The 16203-nt window shown below is 34.6% G+C and overlaps 1 protein-coding gene across 4 annotated transcripts in view; it reads left to right on the top strand.

Moving 5' to 3' along the window:
* Window positions 1–16203, top strand: part of Ptprz1 (protein tyrosine phosphatase receptor type Z1) — a 172661-nt gene that overhangs the window by 96680 nt on the left and 59778 nt on the right. For all 4 annotated transcript variants that reach the window (XM_047560614.1, XM_047560613.1, XM_047560616.1 and 1 more), the window contains exons 7-10: window positions 1420–1577; window positions 1722–1872; window positions 12194–12378; window positions 14164–14290. In XM_047560614.1, the coding sequence (XP_047416570.1) occupies window positions 1420–1577; window positions 1722–1872; window positions 12194–12378; window positions 14164–14290 (621 nt within the window). The remainder of the gene's footprint in view (window positions 1–1419; window positions 1578–1721; window positions 1873–12193; window positions 12379–14163; window positions 14291–16203) is intronic.

Below are 16203 nucleotides of genomic sequence, written 5' to 3'. Positions count from 1 at the left end.
GTCATTTCAGAAATCCCAGCCTGCCCTAGGGTTATGAAGATAATTTTCTGTTTTTCTTTCAAAGTGTTGTTATTCTGTTCACTTAAAAATCTATAATCTATTTGGAATTGATTTGTATTTATAATCTGAAATAAGAAATCAATTCACTTTTTCCATAAGGATAGTCAATTGATAAAGCACTGACTAATAAGTCCCTCCATTCTGTACAACCTAGGGATTTTTCTGTCACACAAGTGACCACATATGTGTAGGTCTGTGCTCTCTATTCTGTTCCATTGTTTCTTTGCCTATTTCTACGCAAGTATCTCACCATCATGGTTTTCACAGCTTTGTGTGATAGCTTTTCCTTGATAAGAAAAATTGATAAGAAAAACTTGATTAGAAAAACATGATAAAAAAAATTCTCCAACATGTTTATTATTGTTCAAGATTGTCTCAACTTTTCTTTGCATTTCTATTTAAATTTTAAAATCAGCATTTTATTTAAAATAAACATGTACACACAAACCTTTCTGGGAATTTTATTAAGATGATTTTTCAATCCATTAGTCAATTTGGGGAAAAGCAACACCTTCACAACACTGGAGCTTCAAACCCATGAACATGGTATTTCTAACTTAAAGGTTTTTTTTTTTTTTTTAATTCTCCCAAGAATGCTTTTTAGTATAGACATTTTATAGCTCACTTATTAGGTTTATTTGTAAGTATTTGATATTTTGTTGCCCTTTTAAGTCATATTGCTTTACATTTTATTTTCTGCTAGTTGATACTGGTACATAGCAATACAACTGGTTTTTGTGTATAGGTCCTGGATGCAGTGTCTTTGCTAAATTCACTTAATTCTAATGGCCTGTAAATTCTGTTCTATATTTCACATGCACAATTATGTTACTCTCAGAGTGTTCTGGCATCATTTATTCCCATACAATCCTTGTAAGTTTTATTTCTTTTGCTTGCATGATTGTTCAGAGTTAAAAGTGCAGAGATAGCAAGACATCCCTGTCTCAGTCTTGATTTCTAGGGGGAAGATTTCAATAAATCATCCTAAAATATGATGTTCATTTTAGCCTTTTGAATAAAATAAGTTGCTTTTGTACTTCTCAAACTGGAATTTTTGATTTTTATCAAATGATATAACTATCTACTGAGACGATCCTATGATTTCTGAATATTTTTTTATATAAAATATTCTCTTGGGCATCATATGGCAAAGATAAGACATTCACACTTTACAGTGATATATTTAAGGCAATTTAGAGTATGCTAGATTTATCACACAAATGTTCTTAAATTTCAGTTCTTAAAATTTCAATGCTGATTATATGCATAACAAAGCGTGTGTCTCTATTTCCTAGAAGCTTTAACTAGCCAAATTCCAGTGTTGAAATTCCAGCTGAGATATATATTGTTGCTTTGCAGGGAAGCAAGCTGCCTTAGATCCATTCATTTTGCTGAACCTTCTGCCAAACTCAACTGACAAGTATTATATTTACAATGGTTCGTTGACATCTCCTCCCTGCACAGACACTGTGGAATGGATTGTTTTTAAAGACACAGTTAGCATCTCGGAAAGCCAGGTAATCTTGGAAACTCACATAGATGAAGTCATTTAAAGCATTTTTAAAAGAGTTATTTTCTAGCTTTATTACAGAGTATCTATTTTAAAGAGTTTACTGATAACTCTGAAGCAGATATGTTAAATTATTTGATCTTCTTTCCAGTTGGCTGTATTTTGTGAAGTTCTCACAATGCAACAGTCGGGTTATGTCATGTTGATGGACTACTTACAGAATAATTTTCGAGAACAACAGTACAAGTTCTCTAGGCAGGTGTTTTCCTCATACACTGGAAAGGAAGAAATTCATGAAGCGGGTATGTATTGAAATAGAAGTTTTCAACTACCCTCACAGATTCAGTGTGGATGGTAATTTGGGTATGATGAAAAATATACAGGACTTAGGGTTTTAGAAATATTTTAATTGACTTTATAATGTCAGGTAAAATATTTAACTTCTCTGAATCCCAGTTACCACATCTCCAAAATGGCAACCAGAAAAATTTATTTTTCCCCATATGAATAACCCCATTCTGCAGGGGAGAAAAACTGAGCAGTTTTTCCAAAGCACACAGTAATAAGCAACAAAGCCACAGAGCCACATGCAGCCCTCCAGATTCACTTTATAGAATCTTCCCAGGCAAGAGCTGTAAGAAAAAGTTAATAAGAGATAGAGGTGCTCAGAGTTTGGGGAGATCCTTGTGCTTGGGGTCATGAGGGGACCTCCTTCAGAGAAATACATTTGAACTTAGTTGACTTGTGATTTGGTGTTTGTTTTTTTTTTTATTGTAAACAAATGGGATACATGTTGTTTCTCTGTTTCTACATGGAATAAAGGCATACCATTTTTTGTAATCATAAATTTACATAAGGTAATGTTGTTTGATTCATTCTGTTATTTTTTCCCTTCCCCCCACCCCTCCAACCCCTCTTTTCCCTCTATATAGTCCTTCCTTCTTCCATTCTTGCCACCCTCCCTAACTCTAACCCTAAACCTAACCCTAACCCTAACACTAACCCCTCCCACCCCCCATTATGTGTCATCATCCACTTATCAGCGAGATCATTCTTCCTTTGGTTTTTTGAGATTGGATTATCTCACTTAGCATGATATTCTCCAATTTCATCCATTTGCCTGCAAATGCCATTTTAATTTTATCATTCTTTATGGTGGAGTAATATTCCATTGTATATATATATATATATATATATATACACCACAGTTTCTTTATCCATTCATCAATTGAAGGACATCTAGAGTGCTCACTGTGTTGCCAGCATCCAAGGAAGAACTTAGCACCTAATAGGTGTTGAAAATGAATGTGTTGAATTATTAATGAGTTCTCCACTCAGTTTCCTTCATTGGAGAAAAGAAGTTTACTTTGGTCCAACCCAGCCAATGGAATCAATGCCAGGGATGGTGGGGATAGAGGGATAGTCTCAAGAGTGTCATCTGTGTCTTTTGAAACTGACACAGCAGTCAGAAACCTTCAGAAATGTCCAGAGGACACAATCTGATGTATCTGCTGACATGTCCTTTTTCATTTATATTGAGGTTATATTCATTCATGAAAGAAATAGTTGAAGTGGCCTTTGCTTTGGGGACTTAAAGTCTTTACAAGTAGATGATCTTCTTTGATCTCAGCCCTATGCTGTATTTTTTGCCATGTATAATGTTAAATTAATAGCTTCTTCTGAAGTTTGGGCATTAAAATGGCATGCTGTAGTGTTGTAATGTAGTATTTGTGAGAATTGTTGGTCCTTCAACAAAAGAAAAATAGAGATCAAGACAACAATGATGAATGACTGTATTTAATGTGACATTAAATTTCAAATTAAATTGCCCCAAAGTAAGGAAATTTAATTATATTTCTACCAGCAATACCAAATTCTATAATATCTTTTTGGGTAAATAACAGATAATTGTTACAAAAAGAAAGTAGATTTAACCTCCTCTTTTTCCAAAATACAGTAGACCAAATAGCAAAATGAACAAATAATATTTCTTTTTTGTCCTGTAATTTTCTCAATTATATTTTATTAAAACCCTTCAGTGGCTTCTCATTTTTTCTAGAATAAGACCCAAACTTCTATTGCATGGTAGGTCCTGTTTGGTGCTTACTAGCTTTAATGCTTACCCTCTCCATCTGTCTTCCTGAAGATAGAAGAGTGCACTCTCCAAGTCTGGCTCTGGCCCAGGCATAGGAATTTATACTTGAGGATGCACCCTGCCCATAGAGTATAAGGTGAATGATGCTCAGCTACACTTGTGCAGTGTGCACAGGTGTTTCCATATTCTGTGCATTCAAACTTTACCCAAAGCACCTCACCATGGCAGATACCTACCTGCATGCTTGTTTGCTTCCCCCACTGAACTCTGAGCCCCGGGAAACAAGTAACTGAGTATTTTATCTCTTCTATTGCTGAGCTAAGTAAAGCTTGCATTTACTGAACATTCAGTGCATGCCTAAAAGAATCCATTTGCATGTAATAAAAACATATCAGATTATGCTTGATGGGTTCTTTCTGCACTACTTAATGTGTACACTTATATGTAGTTCTGAATTAATATAGATCATCATTGTTTCATAGTTAAATGTTAAAAGCTTATAATAATAATAGCAAAAACCATAATGGCTATCAACATATTATGTGACTTTACCAGGTGATAAAGCATAGAATATTTGATTTAAACCTCATCATTCATTTAGTGACATCAGACTCATTTTTCTCGTTTTACAGTTTGGGGAGCTGATGTTAAGTGGGTTGCTCAAAGTAACACAACTGGAAAGGGATGGATTCAGTGTTTGAAGCTGGGGTCCCTGATGTTAAAGTCTCCCAAAGCTTTCTCCATCATGCTTTATATTTATAAAGGAATGTAATTTCAGCATACTTGATTTTATAATAAAAACTGATGACCTGAAAGATATGAAACTTAAAACATATAGTATTGGCTTTAGAGTACTTTGTTTATCCTAGGGTCAAACACAGGAGCAACACTTTCTAAAGTACTTGGGTCTTTCAAGTTCTATAAATCTGTGATGGGACCTGTAAAGGATGAAAGCAATTTCCTTGAGTGGAGCTTGTGGGAATCGAACTTATTCCCACAATCCACATGTGTGTGTTGTCACAGAATTTCCTATCCCTGTGGCAACACTCTTACAGCTGTCAGAGTAAGAAGAGATTATTGATTGCCTGTTTGTCTGTGGCTTGGTTCCACAATAATTAAAAGTAGCAGAGTTAACCTGGGAAAAAAAGGTATTCAAAATAGACTCACTCATTTAAATTGAAGTGACTTACAAAATGCAGACTTTTTAAAAAATAAATTTTAAAATAAAAATGTACATTCATAGGCTTTTTCAGCTGTGCATTTATTCCTAGATATAGCACTTGCCCAGAGTCCCCAGGAAAGTTCTGTTAAGCAGGGATTTTGATATGTTTGTATTGTGACTAAAGATTTAGGCATCTCACCAAGAAATCTATGTATGATTTAGAAAACATTGCTCAGAAAGCATTATTTTTTTTTATCGTATATTCTTAGGATAAGCAAAAATGCTCAATGCCAGTACTAGTTTTTATTAAAGTTTTATGTCTTTAAGATCATCTGTTCATATTCTAAAATTAAGTAACACAAATCTCTTCTGCAGTCTTTGTTGCTGGATCCCAGAGCACTGATCCTCAGATCTTTCTGACCTTGCTTTTTGATCAGTTTCTGTTGAAGATTCTCAGCTGCTACCCTTGTCCTACCCCAGTCTTCACCTCTTTTTAAGGTGGAAGAATTAGCTTGACCCTGGGTCCTCAAAACTTGCTTACCCATTCCCATCCCATTGAGCTCAGCAATCAAAGGGCCCTATGCTTAATAAGATATACCACAAGAGGGACCAGAAGTTGGAAAGAATGCCTTTCTAAAAAATGTGGCACACAGACTTGTGTGCTCATTTAATATTTTAAAGCTTCAGTCTTTGTAAAAAATATGTGATAGGTAGAGGTTACAGTGACCTCTACCTATTAGAAAACTCAGACTCTATCAGTTGGATGTGTCTCAGCTGTGCAAGTAAATATTCAGTCAACTATCATTTTAATTTAATGTGAGCCACTGTCAAATATTAATTGACTCATGCTGCCACTCATCACAAGGCCGTACCTATTCTCCATCTCTGAAAGTTGTCCTTTGTGCTGAACCATCGCAGTCTCCTTCCTGTTATGCTCCCCACTCCTGTTTTGCCTTTCCTTGCTTCAGAGGTATGTGTGTCTCTGTCTTGGTTTCTTGATGGATCTCTACCTGACAGATCTCAGTATTACCTGTAGCACCTGATAAAGTACCTGTCCAGTAGTAAGATCCCCTGGACCCATAGACGAAGGAGGAGCAAATGGGTGAATCAAAGAATTGGCCAAGACTTACTTATTAGTCTCTGGGGATATAAAGAGCATGTGTGTTGGTGACATCAAGCACAGGAGGGACCAATGGCCTTAGACATCCAGACAGGTGCCCTTTAAATAATTAAAAATATTCAAAGCCCTCAAAAGATATGGTACTGCTGTAATTCATATTCACAATTAAAGATGATTCCAGGGAAAGAAAGATTCTCATTATAAAAACATAGTGTCCATGACATAACGAAATTAAGTCGTTTTCTAGTGACTGAGGAAAAAGAAATGGTTTAATAATTCACTTTCTCCATTTTAACTCCCTGAATATTCAGTTAAAATTATTATTATATTTAATAATAATGAACATTCAGTATATTAAGATGATTATATAATATTTTTTGCAGATTTCCCATTGTATAACATTCTGCATTTACTGAAATCATAATAAAAAGCGAGCTACTATTTATTTGTAATAGAAAAGGGAGAGTTGTGAATCTGTAGAAATGTTCAGCTATTGTTCACAAACTGGAACAAGTCTTGCTCTTTCAACCATGAGTATTTTCATTCAATAAACATTTATTATTATTCGCTTTGTGCACATTCCTGTATAGTTCTTTTATTAATGGACATACCATCTCCCTTCTGTTTTTACAACTGAGTTTCATAATAAGAATTGAAGACTGAATTTATGTTCAGGATTTAATCTTTACTATATTTAATTGGAAAATAAGTTTTTATTACGTGAAAAAGGGTAGAAAACATGGATAAACACACATTAGAAAATGAATATTCCCTATAATGTCACCATTCAGAGATAGCCACCCTGAGGATTTTGGTGAATAGTCTTCCAAACTTTTCTCTTAAGTTAAAAATACATTGTATCTCACAAAAATGTGATTGTATTATTACATGTCTGTTCATTGATATTTTACATAGTGACATAAATGTATCTTTAGTTTGGCATTTTTATTTTTATGGGTTATCCCACTGTGTGGTTAAAATTTATGAAACCAGTTTTTCAGTTTTGAACTTTCAAGTTACATTTATATGTTTTACAATTTTAAATATCTAACATCCTCATTTTGACTGAGAGATAAGTGAGAGCCAGCATGAAAATTGTCATTATCTTCCTCTTAATAAACATGTTTTGTAAAAATTGAATTTTGCCATATCTGTTGCAAATCATTGAAAAAAATCATGTGAGATCTGCACTTCATGTGCACCCATGAGGTCAGAGATGAGCCCTTGTTCATTTTTACATTCACAGCGGACACTCAATAAATGTTTGTAAGTAAATTCACATTTCACCAGAATTTTGATCCTCTACTTTTTCATTTTTATGTAAAGCTACCAGTTGTTAGAAAGGCATTTTTCAGCATCAGGGAATTAAATAGAACCATCTGGTGTTGAAGGAGTTATTAAAGCCATCCTTTAAGTAATATGTGCTGAGTGTGAATACTAATGTGAACGTGGTAAAAGTGTAAAGTAGGTGAAGACTTTATCCCTTACCCTGCAGCCCCAGATGCCTCCACGCCATCCTCCTAATGCTGCCAGTATAAAAGCAGGGTGAAGCATAGTGGAGAAAAAGCTTGGTCTTTTAAAGCCCAGTCAACATGTGTTTTCAGACCACAGCACCACTACTTATTGATTGTGTAAAAATTGTCAAGTTACTTAATCTCTCCAACCCTGTTTCTTTACCTTTTATAAAGGGCAAAAATTAAAAATGGTCTCCTTATGGGATTACCATGAGACTTGAGTGAACTCTCGAGTTTGCAAAGCAATCCAGTGCCTTGGATGTGATGTGCACCTGACTGAGAACTAGTATTATTGTCATGTGGATGCAGAGATGAAAAGACAAGAGATCAGAGTGACTATGCAGTGCTATTCAGATTTTCCATGTTCAAGGCATTTTAAAATACTTTGTTGAATAGAATTATATAGTATACTTCAAATCTCATTTGCTAGCACCATAATATATTTAATGCAAACTATTTTTAAAGTGATAAAATATAAAATGTTTTTCAAGGCATACTAGCATGATGGGGGTGGCTTTTCAGCCTAAGTATGTGAACTAAGAGAAATTTTCTACCATTTCCTGAAAAAAGGTCGTGATAAATTATACTTTAGTAGATGAACATTCTTGAAGGTCAGCTGTTGTGAATAGTCATTCTTAAGGTCACATGTACCAAAACACTATACCCTAATTATAACCTGAAGAGAGAAATGAAGATTATTTGTTCCTTAGATTATGTATTACAAATTGAGCTTTTGAGGAAGTAATGCTGTGTCCCTGGAAGAGATTGAGAAGTAGGTAAAATTTGAAAGACTTCTTTTGACTTTTTATCTAAAGGGACTGATGTAACCATCTTGAAAAGGTATAGAACTTTCCTAATTCAATATATTTAACATCGTATCAATGTTTACATTAGCTTAATTAAAATCCAATACCCACCGACCCCACTCCCCAGAGAAGAAATTTCAATCTTGTGGTTATCTTCTGGGTCTATATTTCTTAAGTGTCTCTCATAGTAGTTATTAATGTACCTGTAAGGATATTTTTTAATAAGGCTCATAAACATCAAATAAGGATGTGGTGGATTTCCAAGTGTCCATTCATATAGTACAGTTGTCATGAAATATATTAAATTATACAGAGTATTATATTAATGGGAAATAGGTGGGTCAAACCCAGAATAGTCTTAGGTAATTAGGACCTTTCTCTGCTGCTCCCCAGGAATCACCACCCTGTTTTTTCCTGTCCACCTGCATTTTTAGTCTTAATACATGCAGGTCAGATTGCACCTTCAAAGCAAATTGCGTTTCTTCCAGGGCAGGCAGGAGAGCAAGGGAGGCAAAGGGAACCCAGAAACTCCTTGGCCATCTGCATCAGCTTCCTTGATAAACCATGAGATATGCCTCCTCAGTGCCAAGGAATGCTGTTGTATTTCTCCCCTCCGTTTCTTTTCTTGCTTTTGTCTCTGCTTTTTCCTTTTTCTCATAACACTTAGTGCTTTGCTTTTTAATCTTTTGGAACCTTTTCCATGAGTCATGTACATTCCTATGAACTAGGTGTTCTTTTTTGATATAAGTAATAAGAGCATAAATGATAAACCATAGCACTTTATGCCAGCTAAAAGTTGGTGAAACTGTACAACCTCCAGTGGAAAGTATGATTTTGATAAACACAACATAATTTTGTCTAAGTTGCTGAGTTTTTTTTTACAAATTTATTCTGCATTCCCCTATGAACAGAATACAAAATGTAGAAATTAAAGACATAGATTGCATCTTAGCACTTACTAAATTTAAGGGTTAGAAATCTATTACAGGATTGAGTTTCTCAAAGGGAGGGATAGCACCTTCTGCATCTGTATATCAAGAGTGGTTGGCACCAGATAAATAGTGCCTGGAATCTAGCAGTAGAGGATGCAATTCAAAAATGTTCTTAAACCAGGACATTTATAGTTCCTTAATAAAGGAGAACTTTGTGGGGAGGATCCTGGGCACTTACTTCTATGGTTCTGAAGCACTTCCTTGAACTCTGTAATTCACGTGGGCCCTGGGATGAGCCAGAGGCCTGCAGGAACCAGGCTCTTCTCCCTGGCCAGTGCTCCCTAAAGACAAGTAACAGTGACCAGATCAATGTAGCTAGTAGAAGGAATCAGAGTGCAAGATGTGTCCTGAAGAAGGCGTGAGACCTCAGCAGAGTTCCCAACACCCCATTATCAAACAAAGTATATTCTATTATTATTCTGTTCTGGTGTCTTGTGTTTGATGTCTAACTCCATAATTAATGATGTCTAATTTCCATTTATCTGGAAATTCCTACTCAATTACAATCCAGAGTATATATATTTTATAGAGAGTATACATTCCTCTAATAAGATAAGTGGGTGAATTTCTACAGGAAATATAGGGAAAGCCTGGAAATTTTAGTGCATGTGACTCACTTCCCCCATGGGTCACTGCCCAGCTTGATGCATGAAAGCCAAGTAGGACATGAGATGAACCAGACTGTGATTTAAAAGATCTAGTCCTAACTTGTAGGAGGGCAATTCTTTGGCAAGATCATAGACTGCAGACAGGAAAGACCTTTTTAAACTTGAACACATTCTGAAGTACATATAGTCTTTGCCCCATAAAATCCTGTATTCAATCAACTAAACAAGAAGATGCAGATTTATCATGTATTACTGAACTGTTGGAAAAAGGAATGCTTTCAAAATAAATTTCTAATTAAAATACTAGTTCAGATTATTTTTAAAAACTAATAAAGATTTACAGGAAAGAAAGCAAAGGAATAAAACCTGCTGGCAAAGAAATATAAGCTTCTTTTTGGATTCCTACTTTATATTAATACTGGTTCATATTATTTGAAGCATCTTCTGTTTGCTGCTATTAAGATAAACATAGACATCCAGCCCAAGTAGTTTATGCTGTTTAGAAAGTAGTCTTTTGGTCATTTTATAATTAATACTTTTGCATTTTCCTTAAGTTTTTTATGTGTTGTGTGTGTGCCTGTAACTAATGAATTTTAAAATGGTTTTAACTTGAAGAGTATAATTCATTTTAAATCGTTCCCATTTTCCAAAAGAAAAAAGGGATAGATTTTTAGGAGAACAAAGTCTACAAATTATATTGTGCAGAATTGCTTTCCACATCCTAAAAATGGACTTGGTGTTCATTGGAAGCAAGAGTGAAGTAGTCCTGTTTTTCCAGTGCTAGCTTATGTAAACAGCTATTTGATGTTTTGATGGTCTTCTGCCACCTGTTGGACACTAGTGGAAATGTCTCAAGGTAGCATAACATGATGCTTGTTGTCTAAACCTATATTAAAAGACATTTTCTTAGTCTCAATTCATATTTTCGACAACAAAAGAATTGTTCTCTTATTCCCAAAGGAACACCTCTCTTTAAGACCTACTTAACAACAAAATAGTATAAAAATTTCCAGTGAAAAATCAAGTTTCTAACTCAACTATCCATGTATTTAAAATATATATATTCATATTTTTATGAATCATGCATATTCCATTGTGAATGCAGGATACATATGCTGTAATTGCAAATACAGAATACTGCATATAAAATGTTTCAATGTACGTAGTCAGTTGTTAGTTGTGGGTGCCCTCCTGTGTTCATGAGGCAAACTGCAGACTAAAAAGGCTGGTCACATTCAAATAGAGTTACTGGCATGTTTTCATTGATACCCTGTAGCTTTGGTATGTGTAATGATTGGGTTGGCCTAAGTCAACTGCACAGTCTCACCTAGTGGCTTTATAACTTCAGGTAGCATCTGACAACAAAGACTGTGAGCTTGTTAGCTAATCTCTGTCCTGGGAGAGCTTTCTTTTTCTCTGTTTTTCAAATCTGTCTAACCTGTGAAGGGATTGCATTTACACTATGCTTCATTAGCAAAGTATGATTAAAGTATACAATTTTTCTCCTCCATGTTATTCCATTGACAGTACAAATGCATTCAAGAAAGACAAATTTTTAAATTCCTGGGAATTATTTGCTCAATCTTAAGGTATGTTATTCAGAAAAAATGCAGTATGAACATGTGCAAATAAAGCAATAATATGGAAAACAAAACAGTTGAAGATGACAGAGAATCGCTTTTGCCGAGATAACAGTGTGTGCCTTAGAGTACGAAACATTTGATCAAGATCTTTCCTGAATGGAAAGATAGAATTGAACAGAGAGAGAAAGAGTATTTTTCTGTGGAAGGAAAGAGTATTTTTGCTGTAGTTCATTGCCTTGAATCCATGCAGGAGTTTAATCCTCAGAGTCTTATTGAGAGGGTGACTGACTATGGCGTTTAAGGGTAGGACCTTTGTGGGGTGGTCAGATTAAATCACAGAACCTCATGATTGAATCCTGGTACTTTATAAGAATAGTGAGGGGAACAACACAGACACAGAGGTACACATATACTCCTGCCATGACATGATATGGTCAAGGGGACCCTCAACAGAGCCTATACCTTGCTGTTTGGACTTGCAGCCTCCAGAACTGTGAGCCAAAGTAAGCTTCCTCTTTATAAAATAGCTTTCCTCAGATATTTTGTTGCAATAATGAAAAACTTACTGATACAATTTTCGATAGAGAAAGCCAGCATAAACCAAAGTTCCATGCTAAAGTCTTACTTTATGCCTTATATTGAAATAATATATAACAAAAAACTTCACAGAATATGTTTTAATTTTTAGAGTCCTAGAGGCCGACAGTTCTATCAATAACTGTTACTGATTTTTTTCTCTGAAGTTTGTAGTTCAGAACCAGAAAATGTGCAGGCTGACCCAGAAAATTATACCAGCCTTCTTGTTACCTGGGAAAGACCTCGAGTTGTCTATGACACCATGATCGAGAAGTTTGCAGTTGTGTACCAGCAGTTGGAGGGAGAAGACCAAACCAAGCATGAATTTTTGACAGATGGCTATCAAGATTTGGTAACTATAAGATTGATTGTTTTCATGTGTGGTAGCATTATAGATTAATTTCCAAGGTAAGAACTTACAGATGCTTGTGTATTGTTACCCTCGTTTTTTTTTTTTTTTGTTATTCTTCATGCAGAAATTGTGTACAAGTTTTCATTTCTCTGGTTGTACACGAAGTAGAGTCACACCATTTGTGTAATTATATATGTACCTAGGGTAATGATATTTGTCTCATTCTATTATCATTTCTTCTCCCTACCCCCTCATCATCCCTCATTTCCCTCTACACAATTCAGTGTTCCTCCATTCTTCCCTTCCCTCTTCTCCCCCAATTATGTATTATCCATTTATCAGACAAAACATTTAGCATTTGGTTTTGAGGGATTGACTTACTTCACTTAGCATGATATTCTCCAACTCCATCCATTTACCTGCAAATGCCATTATTTTCTTCTTCTTTATGACTGAGTAATATTCCATTGTGTGTATATATATAAATTATATTTCTTTATTCATTCATCTGTTGAAGGGCATGATATTTTTACCCTCGATTGCTTTAGATTTTATGTGATGGTCCCTTGGGGAAACAGAAGCTACACTAAATTATGTCAAAATTACAATGAATTACATACAAAAGACCATGACTTTGCACACAACCTTATGAGAATAACTACATCTATGCGAAAGTCTTACTAACTGGAGGCCATTTAGCGTGCCCTCTTTCTACAAGTAAAAGCACTTGGAAAACTGTTAAATACCTGGCTGAGTCCTCAGAGTGGTGGGCAGAATTGGGCTCAGAATCTCAGTGCTCTGAGAGTCATGTATCATTTCCTTTATCACGCCGTCCCAGGACAGGAATAATAGAGAAGGGACTCAGAAGTCCTTTTCTTTACATCGTATTTCTAGGTAACATGTGAAGTGCTGACTGAGCCAGAACTTAGGGTTGCTACAAGATAGGTAATTCTACCCAAAGATCCACCCTGCTCCCTCCACCATGCACACTGATCAAAGAAAATAAAGTACAGATTCCTTATGTGGCCTGAGCGTCTCAGCATTCAGTGTTGCTTTCCTAGGGAAGAGCTGGCCATGGATTGGGGTGGGCTCACAAACCCTTGTCTGTATGTGAATCAGGAAGCTGCCCCTGCAGGAGGAAGGACACTGGACTGCACATGCAAGCAGCTGGAGCCCTGCAAATCATTGAGCCCGCGTTTACACACAGTTGTTCTTGTTATCATGTTAAATAGTGTATGGACAAAGTAGATGGAATTGAACAGCATTTTAGTTTAGCTGTCTAGAATCCAGAGATACTCAGACATGGGAAAATTGTGGAATTTATGAGTAAATATTTCTATTTCATAATTATATGAACAAGATAATGTTAGTGCCTTGTGTGTATATGTGTGTGTATACACACATATAGTATATATATTTAGGATAAAAAGATAACATTAGTTTATCATTGTATTTTTCACATTTTTCCTTATTTGCAAATACTGCATGCTTCTCTAAAATATTAATTTTTAGTTTATGGTTCTCATTGATGAATTTGGTTTCATTTTATGAAACTCTCTAAAACTAATTCTGGGAAATAAAAAAGCTAAAAAATACCTGACTTCCCAATATCTTCATAATTCACAAATATCACAAGGTCAACTTAACAGCATTGTATAAGCTTTTGCTTTGATTGATAAAATGTATTTTCTATGAAAAAAGAGAAAAAGTTTTCTGGGACAGCTATCTAATATATGAGTCATCTAGAATAGCACATATGGATAATTACTAACATTTTTCTTTTAGGGTGCTATTCTCAATAATTTACTACCCAACATGAGTTATGTCCTTCAAATAGTAGCCATATGCACTAACGGCTTATATGGAAAATACAGCGACCAACTGATAGTTGACATGCCTGCCAATGATGCTGGTAAGTGCTTCCCTGAAATACCTTTATATATTCTAAATAAAAATGAGGCTGTTTTAATTACTAAACACATTGGTGCTTTTTTCAGACTTTGTATTCTTTTGGCCAATGGGCAAAATAATATTCTCTTAAGTCTGGATCACCAGGTAATTTTGTGAGGCATGAGACTACTTCGCATTCAGCAAATCTGTGCAAGATACTCAGTAAATAGCTGCTAAATATTGAAGTTTTCCATTTGTAAAATAAGAACAACAAGCCTACTTATAATATTTTGTAATTGTTGTCAAATGCAAATTGCTATATGAATATTTAGACTTTTATATTGGATAATTAAGAACTGATTTCATTAGTGTTCATTTCCTTTTTCAGCTCCCAAAGTACTTTGTAGTAAGTATGTACATGATCCTAAGATCATGTGAGGCATTTGAAACATCTGTACAAAGCATCTTGATGGTTTATCTTAGATATTTTTATATATTTCTGTAATATGGTCAAGGGGTGCCTTTCTCTTATTTGATTTGCCCCTAGTATTTCACCTAAACAAAACAAAAATTGTTTCTGGTTGTGTTTTATTTGCATGCATCTTTTCTAAAATTATGGGGAAATCTTTTGATTTCAAAGCATATGCAATAACTGGATTAAGTGCTGGCTATCAAAATTTGACCATTTAAAAATTTACATAGTTTCCCTTTCATCAGTATAAACAGTTTTCAAATATTAAAATTGAAGTGTGTATATATGTGTATGTATGTATAAACATATGTATACATTCATATATATGCATATGTAAGTGTAGATATTCTTTGATCATTCCTATCATGAAGCTACTCATTAAAATGTTTACAAGTTATCATGTAAATGAATAGTTACAAATTATATTAATGGTACCATATTTCAGTTTTATGTACAGAAGGAAAACTGATGTGCTTTGACTTTGCTGTCTAAATGCTATAGTAGGGACTTTAATCCAACATGAGCTTAAATAAAGTACATGATCATTGATCACCTTGCCAGAGTTCTTCCAGCTAGTTGGCTTTTTAAGTTGGAGAATATGTACATAGACATTAAATGTTATAATAGGTATCTTTCCAAACCACAGACTACAACCCTAGCCAACATGTCTCCTGTTGATATTGATAGCTAATGATTATTTCTACAATCATGATGGCAATATAATGTTTATCATGGCCTGCCTCATGACCTGGACATAATCATCTTTGCTATTGCCTTTATTTTGTATATTTTTTTTCAAAATCATGTTAGTTTTAAATGGAAGGTGAACTCTAGATCTTATAAAAGGTGAGTGTCCAAGGATCTGACTATGGCTTAATTCTACCATATCATGCCACCACATTGAATGACAATACTACCCAAAGTTCCCCATGTTGATCTACCCAGAAAATACAATTAGCATCACACCATTGACTATGGTAGCCAATACTCCATATGAATAGATAAAAATATAGCATATGAAAATCTCCTCTACCCTTATTTGCACATTTTACTATGAATTCTATTGAAGGTATTCACTTTCTTTTACTATCTTGAATTCAACATGCTGCTCTAGCTTCTGTACATAAAACAATTTTCTGGGAATTAATAAAAATTAATTAGTTTAGACTATTTATACTTATTTACTCTAGACACTATGCCAGAATTTTCAACTGTGTGAATATATTTGTTCTTTTTTATTTTTGAAAAGCTTATTGCATATGAAAAATAGATCAAATGTATATTTCCTATAGAAGTAATTTCTGAGTGAATTTTTTGAGTAAGTGTATGTTGGCATAAAGAACAACACTATTGTTATCATTCGTAGTATTTTCACTTTGTACAAAATGTTATAACTTAATTTCTATTTATTCAAAGGATCAAGACACTAATGAACATTGTTATAATGAGATGCTAGCTTGGAC

The sequence above is a fragment of the Sciurus carolinensis genome, chromosome 8 (assembly GCF_902686445.1).
Source record: "Sciurus carolinensis chromosome 8, mSciCar1.2, whole genome shotgun sequence".
Taxonomy (NCBI): domain Eukaryota; kingdom Metazoa; phylum Chordata; class Mammalia; order Rodentia; family Sciuridae; genus Sciurus; species Sciurus carolinensis.
Note: the sequence above shows the minus strand (reverse complement) of the source record. Positions and strands in the feature narration are given on the sequence as shown.